Here is a 20104-nt window from a genome sequence, read left to right as displayed (position 1 = left end):
GCTGAGCTCCAAGGGAGCTGCTGGTGTTGAGTATAGCCAAGCCAGGCCTCATTAAACGCTCTCAGGCTGATCTGAGGATGGCTGTGGCCGTGCTGGGAGCCAATGCACCCTGGGGTCTACATACACCAGCCCTGCCATCCTACAGCATCCTGCAGTCTGAACACACAGATCATCACAGGACCCAAACACTGGACACCAATCAGCATTCAAGATTAGACCCACCTGTTGTATAAAGTTGAAATATGTTTGAATAGCCTACTTAGAACAAACTAGAATACACATCTACAGAATCTTCCATGCAAAATGAAAAGTTGCAATATCAAAGGAGTATGGAATTAATGGAAGAACTGTAAGATGCTACCTCCCTTACTATTAATGTTACATAAAATACAAAAAATAAACTCAATAGCACTCAATAACCCCCCCACCCGCCCAGGGTATGGGAAGCCACCAGCAGAGACTGTGACCTTTTAGTGAACATTGGGGATAAAACAACGTTTTGTCAGTAGTAATGAGCCATCTGGACGCTGCTGCATCCACACTGTCAAGCCACTCACCTACCTGAAGGAACCATCCATCTACTGTCTGTTGACAAGGTGAAGGTGTGAAGCATCACTGCTGTCACTCACCGATCTGGGCCAGTCATATACTGGCAATCAGACACACCCTCCCAAAGCCTGCTCCCATTTGCCAGCTGTCCATACATCTCACAAAATGATAGTTCTGTCAAACGTTAGTGTTTATGGACTGTCCACCCCAAATCATGGCCGAATGTGCGTTTCGCTCATTCTTGCTGACAGAGGAATACGGTCAAAACATATTTTCTGCAATGCATGATCCTGGTGCAATAATTTCCTGTTTGAAATAGACATTTGTTATTTGTCACCAGCACCACATTTATAGAGGGATGAATGGAGGAGACCAAAGGAAGGCAAAATGGATAGACAGACTCTAGACTGAGAGACAAAGGGATCTGGAAGTGTTTATCAGCACGTTACTATTCAGTGTCATCCAGCTCATATGAATGGGCCTCACACACCCTTCGGCCTGACAGCCAGAGACACACACTGCCTCCGAGCAGCAGTCAGACGCCACCGGCAGAATATAGCTACATGCACATTGTTTTGTGGTTTCCCCGGCTGTGAGTTGTGTGTGTCCCTGGTGGACCCCACCTGACACGCTCCAGCTTCTCCGGCCTCTCGCTTCGTCCTGCTGCTGTAGAGGAGTGCCCCCTGCTGGATCCAGAGGGAAATGCCTTCCTCTTTCCACTGTGAAGAAAATATCCTGGGCTAACCGCATACAAACACTGTACTGACTGCTGCTAATGTGAAAAGACTCTGGAGGACACTACGGATTTAACAGACTGTAGACGCCAATATGGTGACTTAGAACTCTGGCAGTGAGGGAAAAGAGAGAACATGTTGTATATCAGATTGATTCCAATGTATTATTAGAATGTAGACAGCGAAAGTTCTCAAATACCCATGCTAAATACAGTATTTAACAGTGAATGAATATGCTTATATTGTCTTGGTCGAGCATAGATGATGGAGGCATATGTTGCTAAAATGATGAAAGGCAGCCTGAAAATAAAGGACTGACCCAGAGATAAGAGGAGGATGGACCAGATCCATGTTCTATCTGTCTGTCCCTCCCTCCCTGTAAACGCTACACTCATGTCACACCTGCCTGGTCCCTGCTGTAACCCATCAGAGTGTGAAAACAGTTAGCATGGGAGGATCTGTCTGTCTGTCTGTCTAACTGTCTGTCTGTGGGAGGGGTGGGAATGGGAACCTTTCGAAGGCTGTGGCGTGGGGCATGACGAAAGCCTTATTTCCCCGCTCCCGGCGCACGGCCAGAGACCTGACAGGATCTATCATCCACTTGTCTCCGCCCTGCCTCCTGCAACAGCCCTGGATACAGAGGCGCTGTCACATGCTGGACGCACTGGAGGAGAAACGCAGCCAAAGCCAGCCCACACTTCAGGAGTAGGAGACTGAGCCTGACATTTCACAGAATTCAGCATCAAGACATTTTCCTTTTTTTCAAATCAGGGGAAGATATGTTGCCTTGACTCTATCAACCCTGAGAGATTGTAACCTGTTTCAGAATAACTGTCTTTAACTTTGGTATGGTACGGTATGGTATATATTTTACACATTTCTGGTTGGAAATATATTACTGGACACAGGAACCATCAATCATGGAGGGGGAGACAACAGTACCCATATGTAAAAATGTATGCACGCATGACTGTAAGTCATTTGCTAAATGGCATATATTTTATATATATTCTATTTTAAACTGAGTGTACAAAACATTAAGAACACCTTCCTAACATTGAGTTGTACCCCCTTTTGCCCTCAGAACAGCCTCAATTCGTCGGGGCATGGATTCTACAAGGTGTCCAAAGCGTTCCACAGGGATGCTGGCCCATGTTGACTCCAATGCTTCCCACAGTTGTGTCAAGTTGGCTGGATGTCCTTTGGGTGGTGGACCATTCTTGATACACACAGGAAACTGTTGAGCGTGAAAAACCCAGCAGCATTGCAGTTCTTGACACAAACCGGTGTGCCTGGCATCTACTACCATACCCCGTTCAAAGGCACTTCAATCTTTTGTCTTGCCCATTCACCCTCTGAATGGCACACATACACAATCCATGTCTCAATTGTCTCAATGCTTAGAAATCCTTCTTTAACCTGTCTCCTCCCCTCCTGATTGAAGTGGATTTAACAAGTGACATCAATAAGGGATCATAGATTTCACCTAGATTCACCTGGTTAGTCTATGTCATGGAAAGAGCAGGTGTTCATAATGTTTTGTACACTTGGTGTATATTATAATATATTATTATATCAGGTAAATAGTATCACTCAAAAATGCTCATGGCACTCCACAACAGAACACCCAGATGTGTCCATCTGATCTGTACACGACTTAGCATATTACTCTTGTTTTTCAGTCTCAGCCTTAATCTTCTCAGTGAGAAATAGACCTGCCTAGGGAAGAGTGATAAATAATAGTGCTTTACATGGTTTCAAATCAAGGAACAGGGGCTTATTCAAACTAAAGCCATTATCAGTGGTGGAAAAAGTACCCAATTGTCATACTTGAGTGAAAGTAAAGATACCTTAATAGAAAATGACTCAAGTAAAAGTGAAAGTCACCCAGTAAAATACTACTTGAGTAAAAGTCAAAAAGTATTTAGTTTTACATATGCTTAAGTATCAAAAGTAAATGTATAAATAATTTCAAATCCCTTATATTAAGCAAACCAGACACCACCATTTTCTTGTTTCTTTATTTATTTACAGATAGCCAGGGGCACACTCCAACACTCAGCATTTACAAGCAAAGCATTTATGTTTAGTGAGTCCGGCAGATCAAAGGCAGTAGGGATGACCAGGGATGTTCTCTTGATAAGTGTGTGTTGGACCATTTTCCTGTCCTGCTAAGCATTCAAAATGTAACTAGTACTTTTGGGTGTCAGAGAAAATGTATGGAGTAAAAAGTACATTATTTTCTTTAGGAATGTAGTGAAGTAAAAGTAAAAGTAGTCAAAAATATACAGATACTCAAAAAAACTACATTTTCACTAATGAAAATGATTGACATTTCCTAAACATTGGATCCCATCCCACCAAGGAAGCGTTCAGTCAGATGATGTGGAATGTAAAAGAGTTTAAGTCCCATTGATGTGTAGATAAAGACTCAGTCATTGTTTCTCCTTCAAAGAGATAAGATATCTGATGGCTTAGAATTACACAAGCACCGACTCATTAGGGAGGGGAGACTTCATACTAATCAAAATACATTAGCAGACAAGCTTCTGACATCAGCTCTAAAATAGCTCCTGTGCAAATTGATTTTGACGGTGTGAGTTAAGGCCTGCTTTACTCAATGGATAAGTAATAGAGGATTTAGCACATTCAGTGTGCATGCATGACTGTAAGTCATTTGCTAAATGGCATATATTTTATATATATTCTATTTTAAACTGAGTGTACAAAACATTAAGAACACCTTCCTAACATAAAAAACATAATTTACTACTTGGGTAAAAGACTTGCTAACTAACCGCACAGGTAAGCGTCTATTCTATTCTAGAAAAAACTACTCACAACTTAGGTAAGGGACTCACTCTTGAGTTGAGATGAGACAGGACCCTTTGTTTGGTTGAATGTGTGATAAAGGAAGAGCCCTGCTCTCAGCTATCATGTTGGCTTAGCGGAAACATGGCCCATTTTGTCTGGAGAAAATACCTAAATCAATACTTTCATTTCAGTTTTCAATTAGGAGAGTTAACAGGGGTTAGCTTTGACGGTTAACATGGGTCCCCTCTGCTCATCCATCAGCAGTCGTGCACATCGGAAATGAATGACTGTCACTGCGTACTCTCCTCCAAATGAGTCATTTAGCAGACACTCTTATCCAGAGCCACTTGCAGTTAGTGCATTCATCTTAAGATAGCTAGGTGGGACAACCACATATCACAGTCACAGTAAGTACACTTTTCCCCAATGAAGTAGCTATCAACAAAGTCAGAGCTAGTAAGGGGGAAAAGAGTCAAGTGCAAGTGTTCATGAAAGGCTTTTTTATTTATCTCCGTCCAAATGGGGAGCACAAAGGTAAGTAATACAGATTAACAGTTTAATTATAACATACACAGACCTTGGTAGTAGTACATCTAATTATTGGTTGGCTAATGATAACTCATCTGTTTTCTAGTTTAGTGAAGGAGGATGTTTTGTTGTTCGAGTTCACATTTAGACCACTCTTTGTGATGCCATGGTGAGCATGGAATAGTTAATGGCGCTTCAGTTGATTCTACACTGAACAAAAATATAAACGCAACATGCAACAATTTCAAAGATTTTACTGAGTTACAGCTCATTTATGGAAATCAGTCAATTGAAATAAATTCATTAGACCCTAATCTATGGATTTCACATGACTGGGAATACAGATATGCATCTGTTGGTCACAGATACATTAACAAAAAAGGTAGGAGCGTGGATCAGAAAACCAATCAGTATCTGGTGTGACCACCATTTGCCTCATGCAGAGTGACACATCTCCTTCACATAGAGTTGATCAGGCTGTTGATTGTGGCCTGTGGAATGTTGTCCCACTCCTCTTCAATGGCTGTGCGATGTTGCTGCATATTGGCAGGAACTGGAACACGCTGTCTTACACGTCGATCCAGAGCATCCCAAACAAGCTCAATGTGTGACATGTCTGGTGAGTATGCAGGCCATGGAATAATTGGGACATTTTCAGCTTCCAGGACTTGTGTACAGATCCTTGTGACATGGGGCCATGCATTATCATGCTGAAACATGAGCTGATGGTGGCGGATATATTGGCACGACAATGGGCCTCAGGATCTCGTCACGGTGTCTCTGCATTCAAATTGCCATCGATAAAATGCAATTGTGTTCTTTGTACGTAGCTTATGCCTGCCCATACTATAACCCCACCACCACCATGGGGCACTCTGTTCACAACGTTGACATCAGCAAACCGCTCGCCCACACGACGCAATACAGTATAGTCTGCCATCTGCCCAGTACAGTCGAAACCGGGATTCATCCGTGAAGAGCACATTTCTCCAGCGTGGCAGTGGCCATCGAAGGTGAGCATTTTCTCACTGAAGTCGGTTACGACGCCGAACTGCAGTCAGGTCAAGACCCTGGTGAGGACGACCAGCACGCAGATGACCTTCTGACAGATTGTGCAGAAATTATTGTGCAAACCCACAGTTTCATCAGCTGTCCGGATGGCTGATCTCAGACGATCCCGCAGGTGAAGAAGTCGGATGTGGAGGTCCTGGGCTGGCGTGGTTACACATTGTCTGCGGTTGTGAGGCCGGTTGGACGTACTGCCAAATTCTCTAAAATGACGTTGGAGGCGGCTTATGGTAGAGAAATGAACATTACATTATCTGGCAACAGCTCTGGTGGACATTCCTGCAGTCAGCATGCCAATTGCACGCTCCTTCAAAACTTGAGACATCTTTAGCATTGTGTTGTGTGACAAAACTGCACATTTTAGAGTGGCCTTTTATTGTCCCCGGCACAAGGTGCACCTGTGTAATGATCATGCTGTTTAATCAGCTTCTTGATATGCCACACCTGTCAGGTGGATGGATTATCTTGGAAAACGAGAAATGCTCACTAACAGGGATGTAAACAAATGTGTGCACAAAAATTGAGAGAAATAATCTTTTTGTGCTTACGGAACATTTCTGGGATCTTTTATTTCAGCTCATGAAACATGGGACCAACACTTTACATGTTGTGTTGATATTTTTGCCCAGTATATTATGCTTCCACACACACACACACGAGAGAGAGAGAGAGAGAGAGAGAGGCAGGTCATCTAGCAAGAAGCTTGGCAGCTCAATAAAGGAAAGCTAATCCAACATGTCACATTGAAGATGTTTGTAGTCCTTCAGAAAGCAGCTATATTGACTGTGTGTATTTCAGACATGCCAAGAAAGTTGGACCCATTTGAGAGAACCAAAGTCAAAGGAAAGCTTGGTAGAGTGCCAGACTGCCAGAAGAGAAGAAATGAAAAGGTCTCCTCAGTTTTATTGTGCTCAAACGACTGAAAACAAACCTCTTTAACAGTGGTATAAACCAAATAAAACATTCTCTATAAAATGCTTAATTACATTACCACACTTTATTTGAGATTTCTTAAATACCTTTACCATGCATTCAAAACCGCAGCACGTTGAATTCAGCCCAAACACTATTTTGACTAATAAAATCACCTAATGAATGTACACCTGTCATTATATGCTAATTAAATACTACTCCAGGCAGATTTTGAAGTGTTGTCATTAATTTTTCCATGCATGTATTAATGAGAGTAGAGGCAGTGTGGGCCAGGGGAAGGGAGGGAGGGGCTCTGGAGTGCTGGGTTCAATTGACAAGGCCTTCAGTGACAACAGGGAAAAGCGCAGGTAGAGGGAGAGAAGCGGGCGAAAGAAGAGGCCATCTCAGGTCTCTCTCTCTCAATGCCGGCTGTTTTTAGGCTGACCAAAACTAGGTCAGTCTCTGTGATAGAGAAATGACAGTCTAAATGGCTTTGCCAAAGCGGAGAGGGAAAGGGGGGGGGGGGGGGGGGTCGAGAGTATAATTGGCATATATCTCTTGCAAAAGTTGCAATGCTTAAGTTCATGTCATGACTGCTCAATGTGCAACAAACCATTTTTGGCACAAGGCTAATTGTGTTGGACTAGGTCTGTGCCAGGATCCACCAAGTGGTCAAAATAGAGAAACTCCCAAGGGCTCTCTTCAAATAAATTATCTACAGTAGCTACTGTACATACCAGGGGTACTGAAATGTCCTGCACAAGTCCCTATAAATGTAGGTGTAGTGAATCAGGTCCTCTTCTGGCTGTACCAGGTAGAGAGGAACAAGGCTCCGAGGGGTGGCCGGTCCTCTTCTGGCTGTACCGGGTAGAGAGGAACCAGGCTCCGAGGTGTGGCCGGTCCTCTTCTGGCTGTACCGGCTAGAGTGGAACCAGGCTCCGAGGGGTGGCCGGTCCTCTTCTGGCTGTACCGGGTAGAGAGGAACCAGGCTCCGAGGGGTGGCTGGTCCTTTTCTGGCTGTACCGGGTAGAGATCATGAGTAGATGTGGCCATAAAGCCAGATCGTTTTTCAAGATGTTCAAACGTTCATAGATGACCAGCAGGGTCAGAGAATAACTATTATGGGCTATAGAGGGTGCAACACTTCAAGAGTCTAATGTCAGAAGGCTTTTCATAGTCAGGGATTCAACATACACTACATTACCAAACAAATGTTGGCACCCGCTCGTTGAACATCTCATTCCCAAATCATGGGCATTAATATGAAGCAAGTCCCCCCTTTGCTGCTATAACATCCTCCACTCTTCTGGGAAGGTGTTCCAATTCATCCCAAAGGTGTTCGATGGGGTTGAGGTCAGGGATCTGTGCAGGCCAGTCAAGTCCTTCCACAACGGTCTCGAGAAACCATTTCTGTATGGACCTCGCTTTGTGCACGAGGGTATTGTCATGCTAAAACAGGAAAGGGCATTCCCCAAACTGTTGCCACAAAGTTGGAAGCACAGAAACGTCTAGAATGTTATTGTATGCTGTAGCGTTACGATTTCCCTTCAATGGAACTAAAGGGCCTCGCCCGAACCATGAAAAACAGCCCCAGACTATTATTCCTCCTCCACCAAACTGTACAGTTGGCACTATGCATTCGGGCAGGTAGCGTTCTCCTGGCATCAACCAAACCCAGATTTGTCCGTCGGACTGCCAGATGGTGAAGCGTGATTCATTACTCCAGAGAACACGTTTCCACTGCTCCAGAGTCCAATGGTGGCGAGCTTTACACCACTCCAGCCGACGCTTGGCATTGCGCATGGTGGTCTTAGGCTTGTGTGCGGCTGCTCGGCCATGGAAACCCATTTCATGAAGCTCCCGATGAACAGTTCTTATGCTGACGTTGCTTCCAGAGGCAGTTTGGAACTCCATTGCAAGTTGCAACCGAGAACAGACGACTTTTACACACTACACTACCGGTCAAATGTTTTAGAACACATACTCTTTCAAGGGTTTTTCTTTATTTTTGCTATGTTCTACATTGTAGAATAATAGTGAAGACATCAAAACTATGAAATAACACATATGGAATCATGTAGTAACCAAAAAAGTGTTAAACAAATCAAAATATATGTTATATTTGAGATTCTTCAAATAGCCACCCTTTGCCTTGATGACAGCTTTGCACACTCTTGGCATTCTCTCAACCAGCTTCACCTTGAATGCTTTTCCAACAGTCTTGAAGGAGTTCCCACATATGCTGAGCACTTCTTGGCTGCTTTTCCTTCACTGCTTTTCCACACCATCTCAATTTGGTTGAGGTCGGGAGATTGTGGAGGCCAGGTCATCTGATGCAGCACTCCATCACTCTCCTTCTTGGTAAAATAGCCCTTACACAGCCTGGAGGTGTGTTGGGTCATTGTCCTGTTGAAAAACAAATGATAATCCCACTAAGCCCAAACCAGATGGGATGGCGTATCGCTGCAGAATGCTGTGGTAGCCATGCTGGTTAAGTGTGCCTTGAATTCTGTCACTGAAGGCCTTGTCAATTGTCACCAGTAAAGCACCCCCAAACCATAACACCTCCTCCTCCATGCTTTACGGTGGGAAATACACATGCGGAGATCATCCGTTCATCCACACCGCGTCTCACAAAGACACGGCGGTTGGAACCAGAAATCTCCAATTTGGACTCCAGACCAAAGGACAAATTTGCACCGGTCTAATGTCCATTGCTCGTGTTTCTTGGCCCAAGCAAGTCTCTTCTTCTTATTGGTGTCCTTTAGCAGTGGTTTCTTTGCAGCAATTGAACCATGAAGGCCTGATTCACACAGTCTCCTCTGAACAGTTGATGTTGAGATGTGTCTGTTACTTGAACTCTGTGAAGCATTTATTTGGGCTGCAATTTCTGAGTCTGGTAACTCTAATGAACTTATCCTCTGCAGCAGATGTAACTCTGAGTCTTCCATTCCTGTGGAGGTCCTCATGAGAGCTAGTTTCATCATAGCGCGTTATGGTTTTTGCGACTGCACTTAAAGAAACTTTCAAAGTTCTTGAAATGTGCCGTATTGACTGACCTTCATGTCTTAAAGTAATGATGGACTGTCATTTGTCTTTGCTTATTTGAGCTGTTCTTGCCATAAATAGGTATTTTACCAAATAGGGCTATCTTCTCTATACCCCCCCCCCTACCTTATCACAACACAACTGATTGGCTCTAACACATTAAGAAGGAAATAAATTCCACACATGTATTTTTAAGAAGGCATACCTGGTAATTGAAACGCATTCCAGGTGACTACCTCATGAAGCCGGTTGAGAGAATACCAAGAGTGTGCAAAGCTGTCATCAAGGCAAAGGGTGGCTATTTGAAGAATCTCAAATATAACATATTTTGATTTGTTTAACACTTTTTTGGTTACTACATGATTCCATATGTGTTATTTCATAGTTTTGATGTCTTCACTATTATTCTACAATGTAGAAAATAGTAAAAATAAAGAAAGACCCTTGAATGAGTAAGTGTTCTAAAACTTTTGGCCGGTAGTGTACACGCTTCAACAGTCCCGTTCTGTGAGCTTGTGTGGCCTACCACTTCGCGGCTGAGCCGTTGTTGCTCCTAGACGTTTCCACTTCACAATAACAGCACTTACAATTGACCGGGGAAGCTGTAGCAGGGCAGACATTTGGTGAACTGATTTGTTGGGTAGGTGGCATCCTATGACAGTGCCACGTTGAAAGTCACTGAGCTCTTCAGTAAGGCCATTCTACTGCCAATGTTTGTCTATGGAGATTGCATGGTGGTGTGCTCGATTTTATACACCTATCAGTAACAAGTATGGCTGAAATAGCCAAATCCACTCATTTAAAAGGGGTGTCAACATACTTTCATGATAATATTTGGCCAATCGACAGCCATCAACTTATGTGTAATGCTCAAACTAAATTAAACCGTAGCAGAGGAAGATCCACCTTTATTTATTGAAACTGCTTGCATACAAAATATATTGCACTATAACCAAACAATGTCAACATAAAACCCAATCTATTTCGCTAATATGTACAAAGAAAATATTGCCCAAAGTGCAGTAACATACAAGGTGTCTACCTTGGTCCAGTATCTGCTTTCAAACCACAACTGCCTACAATGTGTGCAAGAAGAAATGTTTTACAATTGTATTTTTCTTTAATCTTATAAATTCCCCAAATAAAGAACTAGAAAACAGTCTGTTTGGCAACACTGAGACATTGCTTGTCCTTGACAAGAGTAGACTGTATTAGATCATTAAAATACCAGGAGGAAACCATTTATGCCCCTGGCAGGATTAGATAAAGTCCCAGATGGTTGAGTAAACCATTTATGCACCTGGCAGGGTTAGATAAAGTCCCAGATGGTTGAGTAAACCATTTATGCACCTGGCAGGGTTAGATAAAGTTCCAGATGGTTGGTGCCATTCTAAAGAGACCATGGCCCACGTTGCTCAGGCGGTTCATAACAACCTCATCAAACGTATCTCTTCTTCTGAACCCCTCAGCTGGACTAAACCTACCATTTTGCTGATCTCACCCCTCTGCTATTAGTACAAAATATTAAATTAATGTCTATGTAATTTCATCATCATTGTCAGACTGGGCCAGTTCAATTGTTGACTGTTAATGCTGGGGAGAGCAGTGGCTGTTAGCCTGCTGAAATACTATTTTGTTAATTGGACATGAGCAAAATTACATCGAGACAAGAGAGGCTGACAGCTGTTGACTGATGCCCTTTACCTGTACACCATCCAACGTTGCAATTTAGAGAGTAAACAAGAAAACGTCTAAATAAATTCAAACAAGACACTAGCTATATCCTCAACTGTAAACTAAGGTTTTAATCCACAAACACTGATCGGATATAAGACATACGGTTATAACATGGGACTAAATTTCATCCTCCATACGGTAAAGGTACAGGAGACTCCGTTAGCTATAGGTTATCTAAACTTGGTAATATTGTTGACAGCATTCATGTGATTCACCTGCTGAAGAAATCTTATCACATAGTTTATTATAGTTCATATTATTTAGTAGTTGCAGATAACACAAATAAAAGGATTAAGTGCACATTTGAAGTTCAATCCAAAACAATTGCAAAAAAGTATTTTAACAAATTAGATATACAGTATGCAACCCACTTTATCATTTACAATCTAATGACCAATTGCCAATATATGAACAACATGTTAGGGTTTGAGAGAGGTGTGCCACTCTTTGCATTGACACTTGGAAATAAAAAACCAACAGGAAAGTGATTGTTGGTCAATGCATGGTGAAAGGACCATGTTCTCAATATCTCTCCCCAGTTTCACATAGTTCATGTTAAAAGGTCCATATAAGTGATTCTGTCATAAGGTACTGTTCAGTGTTTAGACAATATGGAGTCATACCTGAAACGAATGGTCTCCATTAAATGTAGCCATTGTGTGGAATGACAAAATAATCTGTTGAGACCTTGAATCAAAATCCACACAAACCCACAGCATCTTTCTCCACTGTGTGCCCGTTGTAAGATCGATATTGAGTTCATGGTCATTCCCCCTTTTCAAAAGAAGAAATGCTTTATCACTGGCAAGAAAAAGTCAATCATCATCCCTATTCAAGCAATATTCAGCACAAGGAAACAGAAACAAAGTGACACTTAAGAAAACTCAGATTGCCGACTTCCCCCCCAATGTGGTAACCTATGACAATAATGAACATGCATTGCAAGGTTAAAAAGACAGTTTTCATTTTTTAGATGGTGAGCTGTGTGTTCACTACACACCAGTAAAATCCATTACCGTTTTCCCAATGTCGTCGTCTTCTTCCCTGATTTCAACTTGTATTTGTGATACTATCCACAGGAGATAAAGGCACAGATCAGACAGGAGGGGTATTCTTTTTTGTTGTCATTTTTGTTTTTTTGCTAATGATGCAGCTGTGACCTCACATGATAATGAGTTCTATATTCCACTGTGACACAGGGCTCCATAAACACATGCCATGAGAGAGAGAGAGCAGGTAGGAAGGACCAAACAATCCAACCCTCTAACCGGAGAAAAGGCTAGTACGTGAACAAGCGATAGAAAACCATATCCTTTAAGAAATACAGATTCATCAGGGTGGCCCCTCTTTTTGTTTTAAACAAATTTTCTTCCCACAGCTTTTAAATCGTCTGATAGGTAGTCGTCAACAATGTCAATTAGAAAAAGACTGCAGTCGCCATTTGCCTTCTCTTGTTAACCCCTAAAACCCTAGATGGCTCCTTCCCTGTACACAGTAACCCACCCAACACCCCATCCACCTACCGCTTATGCTGCCGGAGTTGGTTTGTCCAAAGTGTGCTTAATTTCAGCCCTGACTTGCTCCTCTTTGGCCTAACGTGTCTCTAATGAAGAAGCTTCTGGATTGATGGCGTGGTGAGAGACATGAGGGTGCCTTCCGTCAGCCCCGTCTACGACACTCCGTTCACCATCGCCAGGGTTATGGCGGCTGCTTCACCACCAGGGCTTTCCTGCTTATCCTTCTTGATGGGTCTCTGTCGGTTGGCTCCGGGGCCATCGCCTGCGGGACCCTGGGGGCCTCTGGCTCCAGCATGAACACTCCTCTCATTGTTACCGTCCACTCTGATCTGTGGGACCAGAGACAGGAGGACACTGTATGAGAAGGTAAATTACATTGGGGAGATGCTGGACGACTAAGTACAGTCACTTAGAGTTCGGATGCATTTCTATCCAATTCTCCCGGATAGTCACACGACAGCGCTATCACTTTACGTTTGCACGTGACCAGTAAATTGGCACCGGTATAAATCGCGGTTCGGCCGTGTGGGGCAAAAGTCCCGAGGCGTGGGAGCTGGGACTGTCGTTCCCGCATCTCCCCAATTTGAATAAAGCATAAGCCTCTGTCAGAGGTCAATGACTAAGTTGCTAAATGTGTCATGATATGTCATAAAATATGACCAAATGACAAAATAAAGTTCCTACGAAGGGCAAACTTTACGATTATGTACATTTCTCCTCCGAGAGCTCCTTGATATAAAGAGGGTACAGGCTGACACCTAGTGGTCCTGTTGTGACACAGCAACAGTTATTCCAAACGAGACACTGTCAGGATCAAAGAAAAGCTGGGGTACCTTAATTACGCCGATTCTGAAACCGTTTACTCCAAACAAAAACATTTTTTTGCAACAAAAACTAGAGTTTCTATTGGACAAATTCAGGTAGGTCCCTCCCAGTTCTGAATACACCCCTGATGCGTGTGGAATTCCTCACCTGCAAAGAATCTTCCAGAGGCCTCAGCTTAGGGTCTCTGGTATTCCGTGAGCGTGACTCAGTCCACTGGATGTCTTCAGCTACTTAGGAACCAGAGAGACAGACAGGATTAAAACTCAATCTCAAATGTTATCACGGCAGGATGATGAAATCATTACTCTGACTCAAACAGTAGTACATAAAACCCTAAGGCAATGAATGCATTTATGTACAGACAGAGACACTAGGCCCTTGTACAGCAGGGTATTATAGTAAGAATGTTACATTTACAGGCTAGTTGAATAAGGTTAGCGCAGACCTTTGAAGCCTCCCCCTCCTCTTCCTCTCCCTCCCCGTCCACGAGGCCCTCCTCTCTTGCGTGTATCGGGTCGTTTGGGGAAGCCCCCGGTCAGCTCCTCCTCAGTGGGGGCCAGAGACCAGTCACTCAGCTCGTCCTTGTGGTCCGACTCTGTCTCAGAGGCATTGGAAGCCTCAGAGTTGGTGCCTGGTGAGAGGGATATAAGTTATTCTGCAGACCAGCAACTAATTGAGTTCAGCTTATATAGTTCTTCTTATAGCCATAGTTAGTTCCACTCAGTTGCCAACGGTGATATGAGCCACATGGTGCATATGAACATAGTGAAATATAGATTACTGTTCCATATGGACCTACAGTTCCACTCTGTCCCATACATACCTGAGGCTAAAGAGGGACCACCGCGTCGGCCACGACCTCCTCCTCCCCTGCTGAACGGCTTCCCTCCTCTCTGGGAGCCCATGCCCATCATCCCCAGGCCGCCGTTGTCTACGATGAAAGTCTTGTTATCAGGCCGTCCAGTCCCTGGGCCCCCCCTGGGGCCTCCTCCCCCAATCTGCCTCAGCTGCTCGTCTATCTGCAGTCGCTCCATACGGAGCTGGTCCACTTCCTATAGGGACACACAGTGTCTGTATTCAACATACTTATTCAGAAGTCACTCCCATCTCTAATAGTGAAAGATAGGTAGAATCTGCCATTCTGATGAAGCAAGCAATCAATGTGTAGACTAACTGCTGCTTTAAGTATTCAATTGTAAGTAGCTTTGGATCAAAGCGTCTGCCAAGTGGCATACATCTCAACATCCATAAAAGCATCAGAATCATGTTGCCGATTTTAGCAGAGCAATAGGGGCAAGCTTCTAACCTTCAGATAGTTGAGATGATAGTCCAACAGTACTTTAGCATTGGAGATGCTCTCCTTTGTCCCCACAAAGACAAATGGCACCATGCCCTGTAAGAGAAATAAACAGACATGATCTAATGAGGACAGAGTGACGGCAGAGTCCTCACTACAGGTTTTGTACACTTTAAGCCGATAGTTTTGAAAGCAGCGCTCAAGAGCCAAAACGGATCCCCGGAAATTGTGCACAACGTCACACATGTGTATCACGTGGCTACTCTCCAGCCCTGCAGGTATGTGCACAAAGAGGAAAACAAGTCTTAGGTGTGCATGCTGTGTACACGTGCTTGTGCCCATCCTGCAACCTCATTGGACAGTACTGTGCTGACCTGATCCTGGCTCCCACTTTAACCTTGCAACCTCAATGGACATGATTCCACCTGCCAATCAACATCGTCCATCAGTTTAGGTCATTGTAGTCTATAAGCCAGCGAACGAGCGACCGGGAGTTGTCAACGTGATAATGTCATTTAGAAGTATATTTTGCATCAAATACCCTACTCCTTGCAAGTCCTGTAGCCCAGTGGTTACCAAACTGTTTCCCTTGGGGGCCTCACCTTCCATCATTGGGGAACATCCCACATCCCCGCTGCCGACCCCTGCATGCTGACGTAGTACACACAAAAATTATTTTTCCGCTTACGTTTTCATGTTCCCCCCAAAAAATGTTTCCATCGCATTTTCAACTCTATCGATAGTTTTGTCACGTAAACTGTTGCGTTAAGAAGCAAATGTGCCTACTATGCTCTTGGCACGCGATCTAGCCAACAGTTCGCAGATACAGTGACGGTCTGAACCCGGCCCTGTGCAACTGGGTCCTGTACTTCCTGACGGGCTGCCCCCAGGTGGTGAAGGTAGGAAACAACACCTCCACTACCAGAGGGTAGTACGGTCTGCCCAACGCATCACACTGCCTGCCCTCCAGGACACCTACAGCACCCGATGTCACAGGAAGGCCAAAAAGACCCAAAACCACCCGAGCCAAGGCCTGTTCACCCCGCTATCATCCAGAAGGCGAGGTCAGTACAGGTGCATCAAAGCTTGGACCGCGAGACTGAAAAACAGCTTCTATCTCAAGGTTCAATGGGTGATACACTTTGTCAATTCTAGCCACTTACCTCGTCCACTGGAGGTGGCTTCTTGTTGTTCTCTGCCTCAATCCGAACTCGAACAACACCAGATTTATCCACCACTTCCTGGATCAGCTTCCCATTTTTCCCAATGACTTTCCCTGGCAAAGGAGATGTGGTATTAGAATAGGAAACGATGATAGCATGAAGACTATGAGTTGATTACTTTTCAAACAACACATTGTATGTTCCACTTTACCCACTAAATTCCTTGGTACTTTGATGACATCTTCAGAAAACTCCAAGAAGCTCCTAGCCTTGCGGACAGCCTCTTGGTCCTGCAATTGAATCATACCCATCGGAGATGTCTTTCAATAATATGACCAAGTAAATATACCTTGTGAGTAAAGAGGTTTATGAGCATTCATTATATTTGTGCTAGTGGTGTGGTAAGCTCCCTACCTCTCCATAGATGTGGAAGGTGCAGGTCTCTTCATCCAGGTCTATGGTGGTGACCCCAGGTACTTTCCTGGCCTGCTGGATGTTGGCACCGTGGGTCCCAATGGCCAGCCCCATCAGGTCATCCCGGACCACAAACTGTTCATGGAACCTGGACGCCAGCTGCCGAGAGCTCTGCACACAAACCATTACCCATGCATGGCTTAGCCATACTTCTCCTCACGCAGAGAGACAGCCTATTGGAGGTTAACAAGGCTAACATGGCTTAGCCTTCTTTTAATAATATAATAATAATAATAATAATAATAAGCCATTTAGCAGACTTTTGAGACAATGAGTTTCACTTGTGAGTGTGTTTAAACTTTACGTACTTCCAGTTGGCGGCTAGCCTCCTCGTTCCTCTGCATTAGGGACAGCTTGGTGCGCAGGCTCCGGAAATGCATGTCGCTCAGCATCTGCGCCCTTTTGGTTGTAACCTCATTCACGGACTAAAACAAGAGGACTGATGTGATCACACAATATCTAACAGGGACTGAGTTATGAAACTTTGAGAAGCCAGAAAAATAATCAAACGTACCAGAATAACAAGCTGCTTTTTGTCTGAGTCATAAGTGACATTGAATGCTCCCAATGCCTTCTTAAAATCTTTATGCGAGTCTTTTAAACACCTAAGAACACAAAACACAGTTCCCCCCCATAGCAATAGTCACATCAGCCTCAAATCAACAGTCACACATGGAAGCAATGACAACATAAAACAATTACTTTACTTAAAAAGCCTTGAAGAATAGGCCCACTTACATTTGCCGCAAGTCCTCTGGGACATCCAGATGAATTTTCAGGAAAGAGTTTTTTGTAGCTGGCTTGTTTGGGTTCACAGGTCGTAACCTCTCTAATGTGACTATTTCATTGAGCGTGGCATCACAAGCAGTATACTCTATGACATAAAACTGAGAGGAAAGAAGGTACTATGTTATGGGGATCATCATTATAATAATATTACAGTAGCTACATAATAATAAACGAATGCAAACTCTCGCTCGAACCGCTGCATTGGACTTACCTCACCCTTCACCATCCGAACTGTCGCCAGCCACCAGCCACATGGTTCTTTGTCATTGGCCCTAGAATAAACCTGTGGATAGAACAGTGGATAATTGATTAAGTACATTTTGTTGAGTTCTTCTCATTGATATCCATTGAAACTGGCCACTGCGGTAGACATTAACCAAAAACCTGCGAATAACCAAACAGAAAGAACTAAAACAGCAGTTCCCTTCTGCTTTCAAGAAAAGCCTAACCATCGAGTAACCATTGTATAATCTAGCCTACTAGTACTCAGCAAAGTATTAGGTTTAATTGACATTGACTAGTGGGAGGGAAGTCCTTATCCATTACTTACAGCACATACCTCAACTTCATCACTCTCGTTTATCTCTTTCTGAAAACCTGTGGGTGGAGGAAATCGAACATCATGGAAGGGAATTTGACGGTCTGGCTGCCAACTGAAAGAATAGAAATTAACAAATGAAACCAGGGCACATCACAAACGGAAATGTAACAACTGAACATGCACTTTAGTTCAATTAAATGAGACAAAGTGTTATTTGCAAGGACAACTAACGTTAGCTAGCTAGTTATAGTAGATGCATTGACATGTAATCCACAGTGGTTAATGGAGCTCTCATGTCTGGGTCTGATTCAAAGTAGCCTAACATTACTGTTGTTAATTAACAAGCTACTTAGCTAACTGAATAGGCTACGATTCATTTGGCGAGAGAGTTAATTTGCTAGCTGACTGGAGTATGTTGCCAGGAAGCGAACGTTAGTTAGCTAGCAACTCACTTGTTTTCAAAGGACACAGTGACAGAACTTTCATGAACATCCTTCAAATAGGCCTAAAAGGAGAAAAGGGTTGAGAAAATACAATACATTTTTAGGCAAAGGCAAACAGTCATTGCGCCAAGAGGTCAAAGCCTAAAGATTAATCTCGTTGACTGCTGCTAGCTAGATAACAAGCAAGATTAATTAGTTAGCTACACGTTAGCTAGCTAGCGGTAACATCTAAAACTACTCGACTAAAGAACAAATGCCACCAACGACACGAAACTATATACCCGGTATGGCCTATTTTTTTTTTAAACAACTGTAGCTAGATAACTAAGTTGCTACTGTCTGTAGCTAGCTAACGTTAGCTACAGACAGTAGCAACCTAGTTATCTATCTAACGTTAGCTAGCATTGGTTGGCTGTCTGTGGCAAGAAGCAGGCTGTGCTGTCTATATTGTATGGGCCTGACGTTAAACCTAGCTAGATTAGCTAGCTGGTAGATAGATCACTGAATGACACAATGCAAACAATAAAAATTTATAATAATCAAATTACTTTTGGAAACATATTACAACTAGCAGTTAGCTACCAACATACCTTGTAAAAAGCCCCACTCGTCCCCCTGACTTCAACCGCTAGCTCGTCCATGACGCCTATGCTAAGCTAGCTAATGTAATGTTAGCTAAAAACAATCTTTGTGCGTGCAAAGCTCCGGTCTTGGATCCCCGGTAACGTTGTTTCCCTGTTGTACTCGTTAATATTTCGATTTGCAAAGTTGCAGTTGAAGATTTCTAAAGAAACGAAAGCGAAACATTTAAATGATGCTAGAATACACAGTTCACAACTGCTCTTGCAATGCACGCATTGATGTAAACATAAGAGCCTCCCTTTCCCACGTCACGTGACAAGGGTCAACTTTTAATCATGTCCACTCCGTTTCATTTAATTGGTTTCTCATCAGGAATGAGTGGGTCAGTGATCACTGTGCAATGGATTAATAATCATCATAGGTAAAAATGTTTATGAACAATTAAATATATATATATATAATTGCTGCAAAGAAACCACTACTAAAGTGAAGATAGCCCTATTTGGTAGAATACCAATTTATGGCAAGAACAGTTCAAATAAGCAAAGAGAAATGACAGTCCATCATTACTTTAAGACATGAAGGTCAGTCAATACGGCACATTTCAAGAACTTTGAAAGTTTCTTTAAGTGCAGTCGCAAAAACCATAACGCGCTATGATGAAACTGGCTCTCATGAGGACCTCCACAGGAATGGAAGACCCAGAGTTACCTCTGCTGCAGAGGATAAGTTCATTAGAGTTACCAGCCTCAGAAATTGCAGCCCAAATAAATGCTTCACAGAGTTCAAGTAACAGACACATCTCAACATCAACTGTTCAGAGGAGACTGTGTGAATCAGGCCTTCATGGTCGAATTGCTGCAAAGAAACCACTGCTAAAGGACACCAATAAGAAGAAGAGACTTGCTTGGGCCAAGAAACATGAGCAATGGACATTAGACCGGTGCAAATTTGTCCTTTGGTCTGGAGTCCAAATTGGAGATTTTTGGTTCCAACCGCCGTGTCTTTGTGAGACGCGGTGTGGGTGAACGGATGATCTCTGCATGTATATTTCCCACCGTAAAGCATGGAGGAGGAGTTGTT

General features: G+C 43.4%; 1 protein-coding gene across 3 annotated transcripts; it reads right to left on the bottom strand.

The window, feature by feature from the left end:
• Positions 1 to 10544: 10544 nt before the first annotated feature.
• Positions 10545 to 19319, bottom strand: LOC311105213 (fragile X messenger ribonucleoprotein 1 homolog A-like). Of its 3 annotated transcripts, none has more exons than XM_084147275.1 (15): positions 19030 to 19319; positions 18449 to 18501; positions 18006 to 18108; positions 17667 to 17738; positions 17405 to 17553; positions 17181 to 17271; positions 16975 to 17091; positions 16607 to 16777; positions 16404 to 16482; positions 16193 to 16305; positions 15039 to 15125; positions 14556 to 14784; positions 14178 to 14363; positions 13880 to 13959; positions 10545 to 13236 (listed from the first exon to the last, which is right to left on the bottom strand). In XM_084147275.1, exons 1-15 carry the CDS (start codon positions 19078 to 19080, stop codon positions 13060 to 13062), a joined length of 1758 nt encoding a protein of 585 aa, XP_084003401.1. In that variant the 5' UTR covers positions 19081 to 19319; the 3' UTR covers positions 10545 to 13059. The 3 variants fall into 3 exon arrangements, with proteins under 3 accessions (XP_084003401.1, XP_084003402.1, XP_084003400.1); XM_084147276.1 differs by having other exon boundaries at positions 18015 to 18108; positions 19030 to 19307; XM_084147274.1 differs by having other exon boundaries at positions 13880 to 13962; positions 19030 to 19170.
• Between the last annotated feature and the right edge of the window lie 785 nt (positions 19320 to 20104).

Source organism: Coregonus lavaretus, assembly GCF_964263955.1.
Source record: "Coregonus lavaretus genome assembly, chromosome: 29".
Lineage (NCBI taxonomy): Eukaryota > Metazoa > Chordata > Actinopteri > Salmoniformes > Salmonidae > Coregonus > Coregonus lavaretus.
The sequence above is the reverse complement of the archived record's forward strand: the minus strand, read 5'-3'. Positions and strand labels throughout refer to the sequence as shown.

Bases quoted from the DNA above. Each gene is read 5' to 3' on its own strand.
- LOC311105213 (XM_084147274.1), bottom strand. From the start codon at position 19,080: ATGGACGAGCTAGCGGTTGAAGTCAGGGGGACGAGTGGGGCTTTTTAC. The intron at 17,272-17,404 runs GTAAGTGGGCCT...TTGTGTTCTTAG, and splicing joins CCAGAGGACTTGCGGCAAAT to GTGTTTAAAAGACTCGCATA. The intron at 13,963-14,177 runs GTCTGCGCTAAC...CTGGTTCCTAAG, and splicing joins AGGAGGGGGAGGCTTCAAAG to TAGCTGAAGACATCCAGTGG.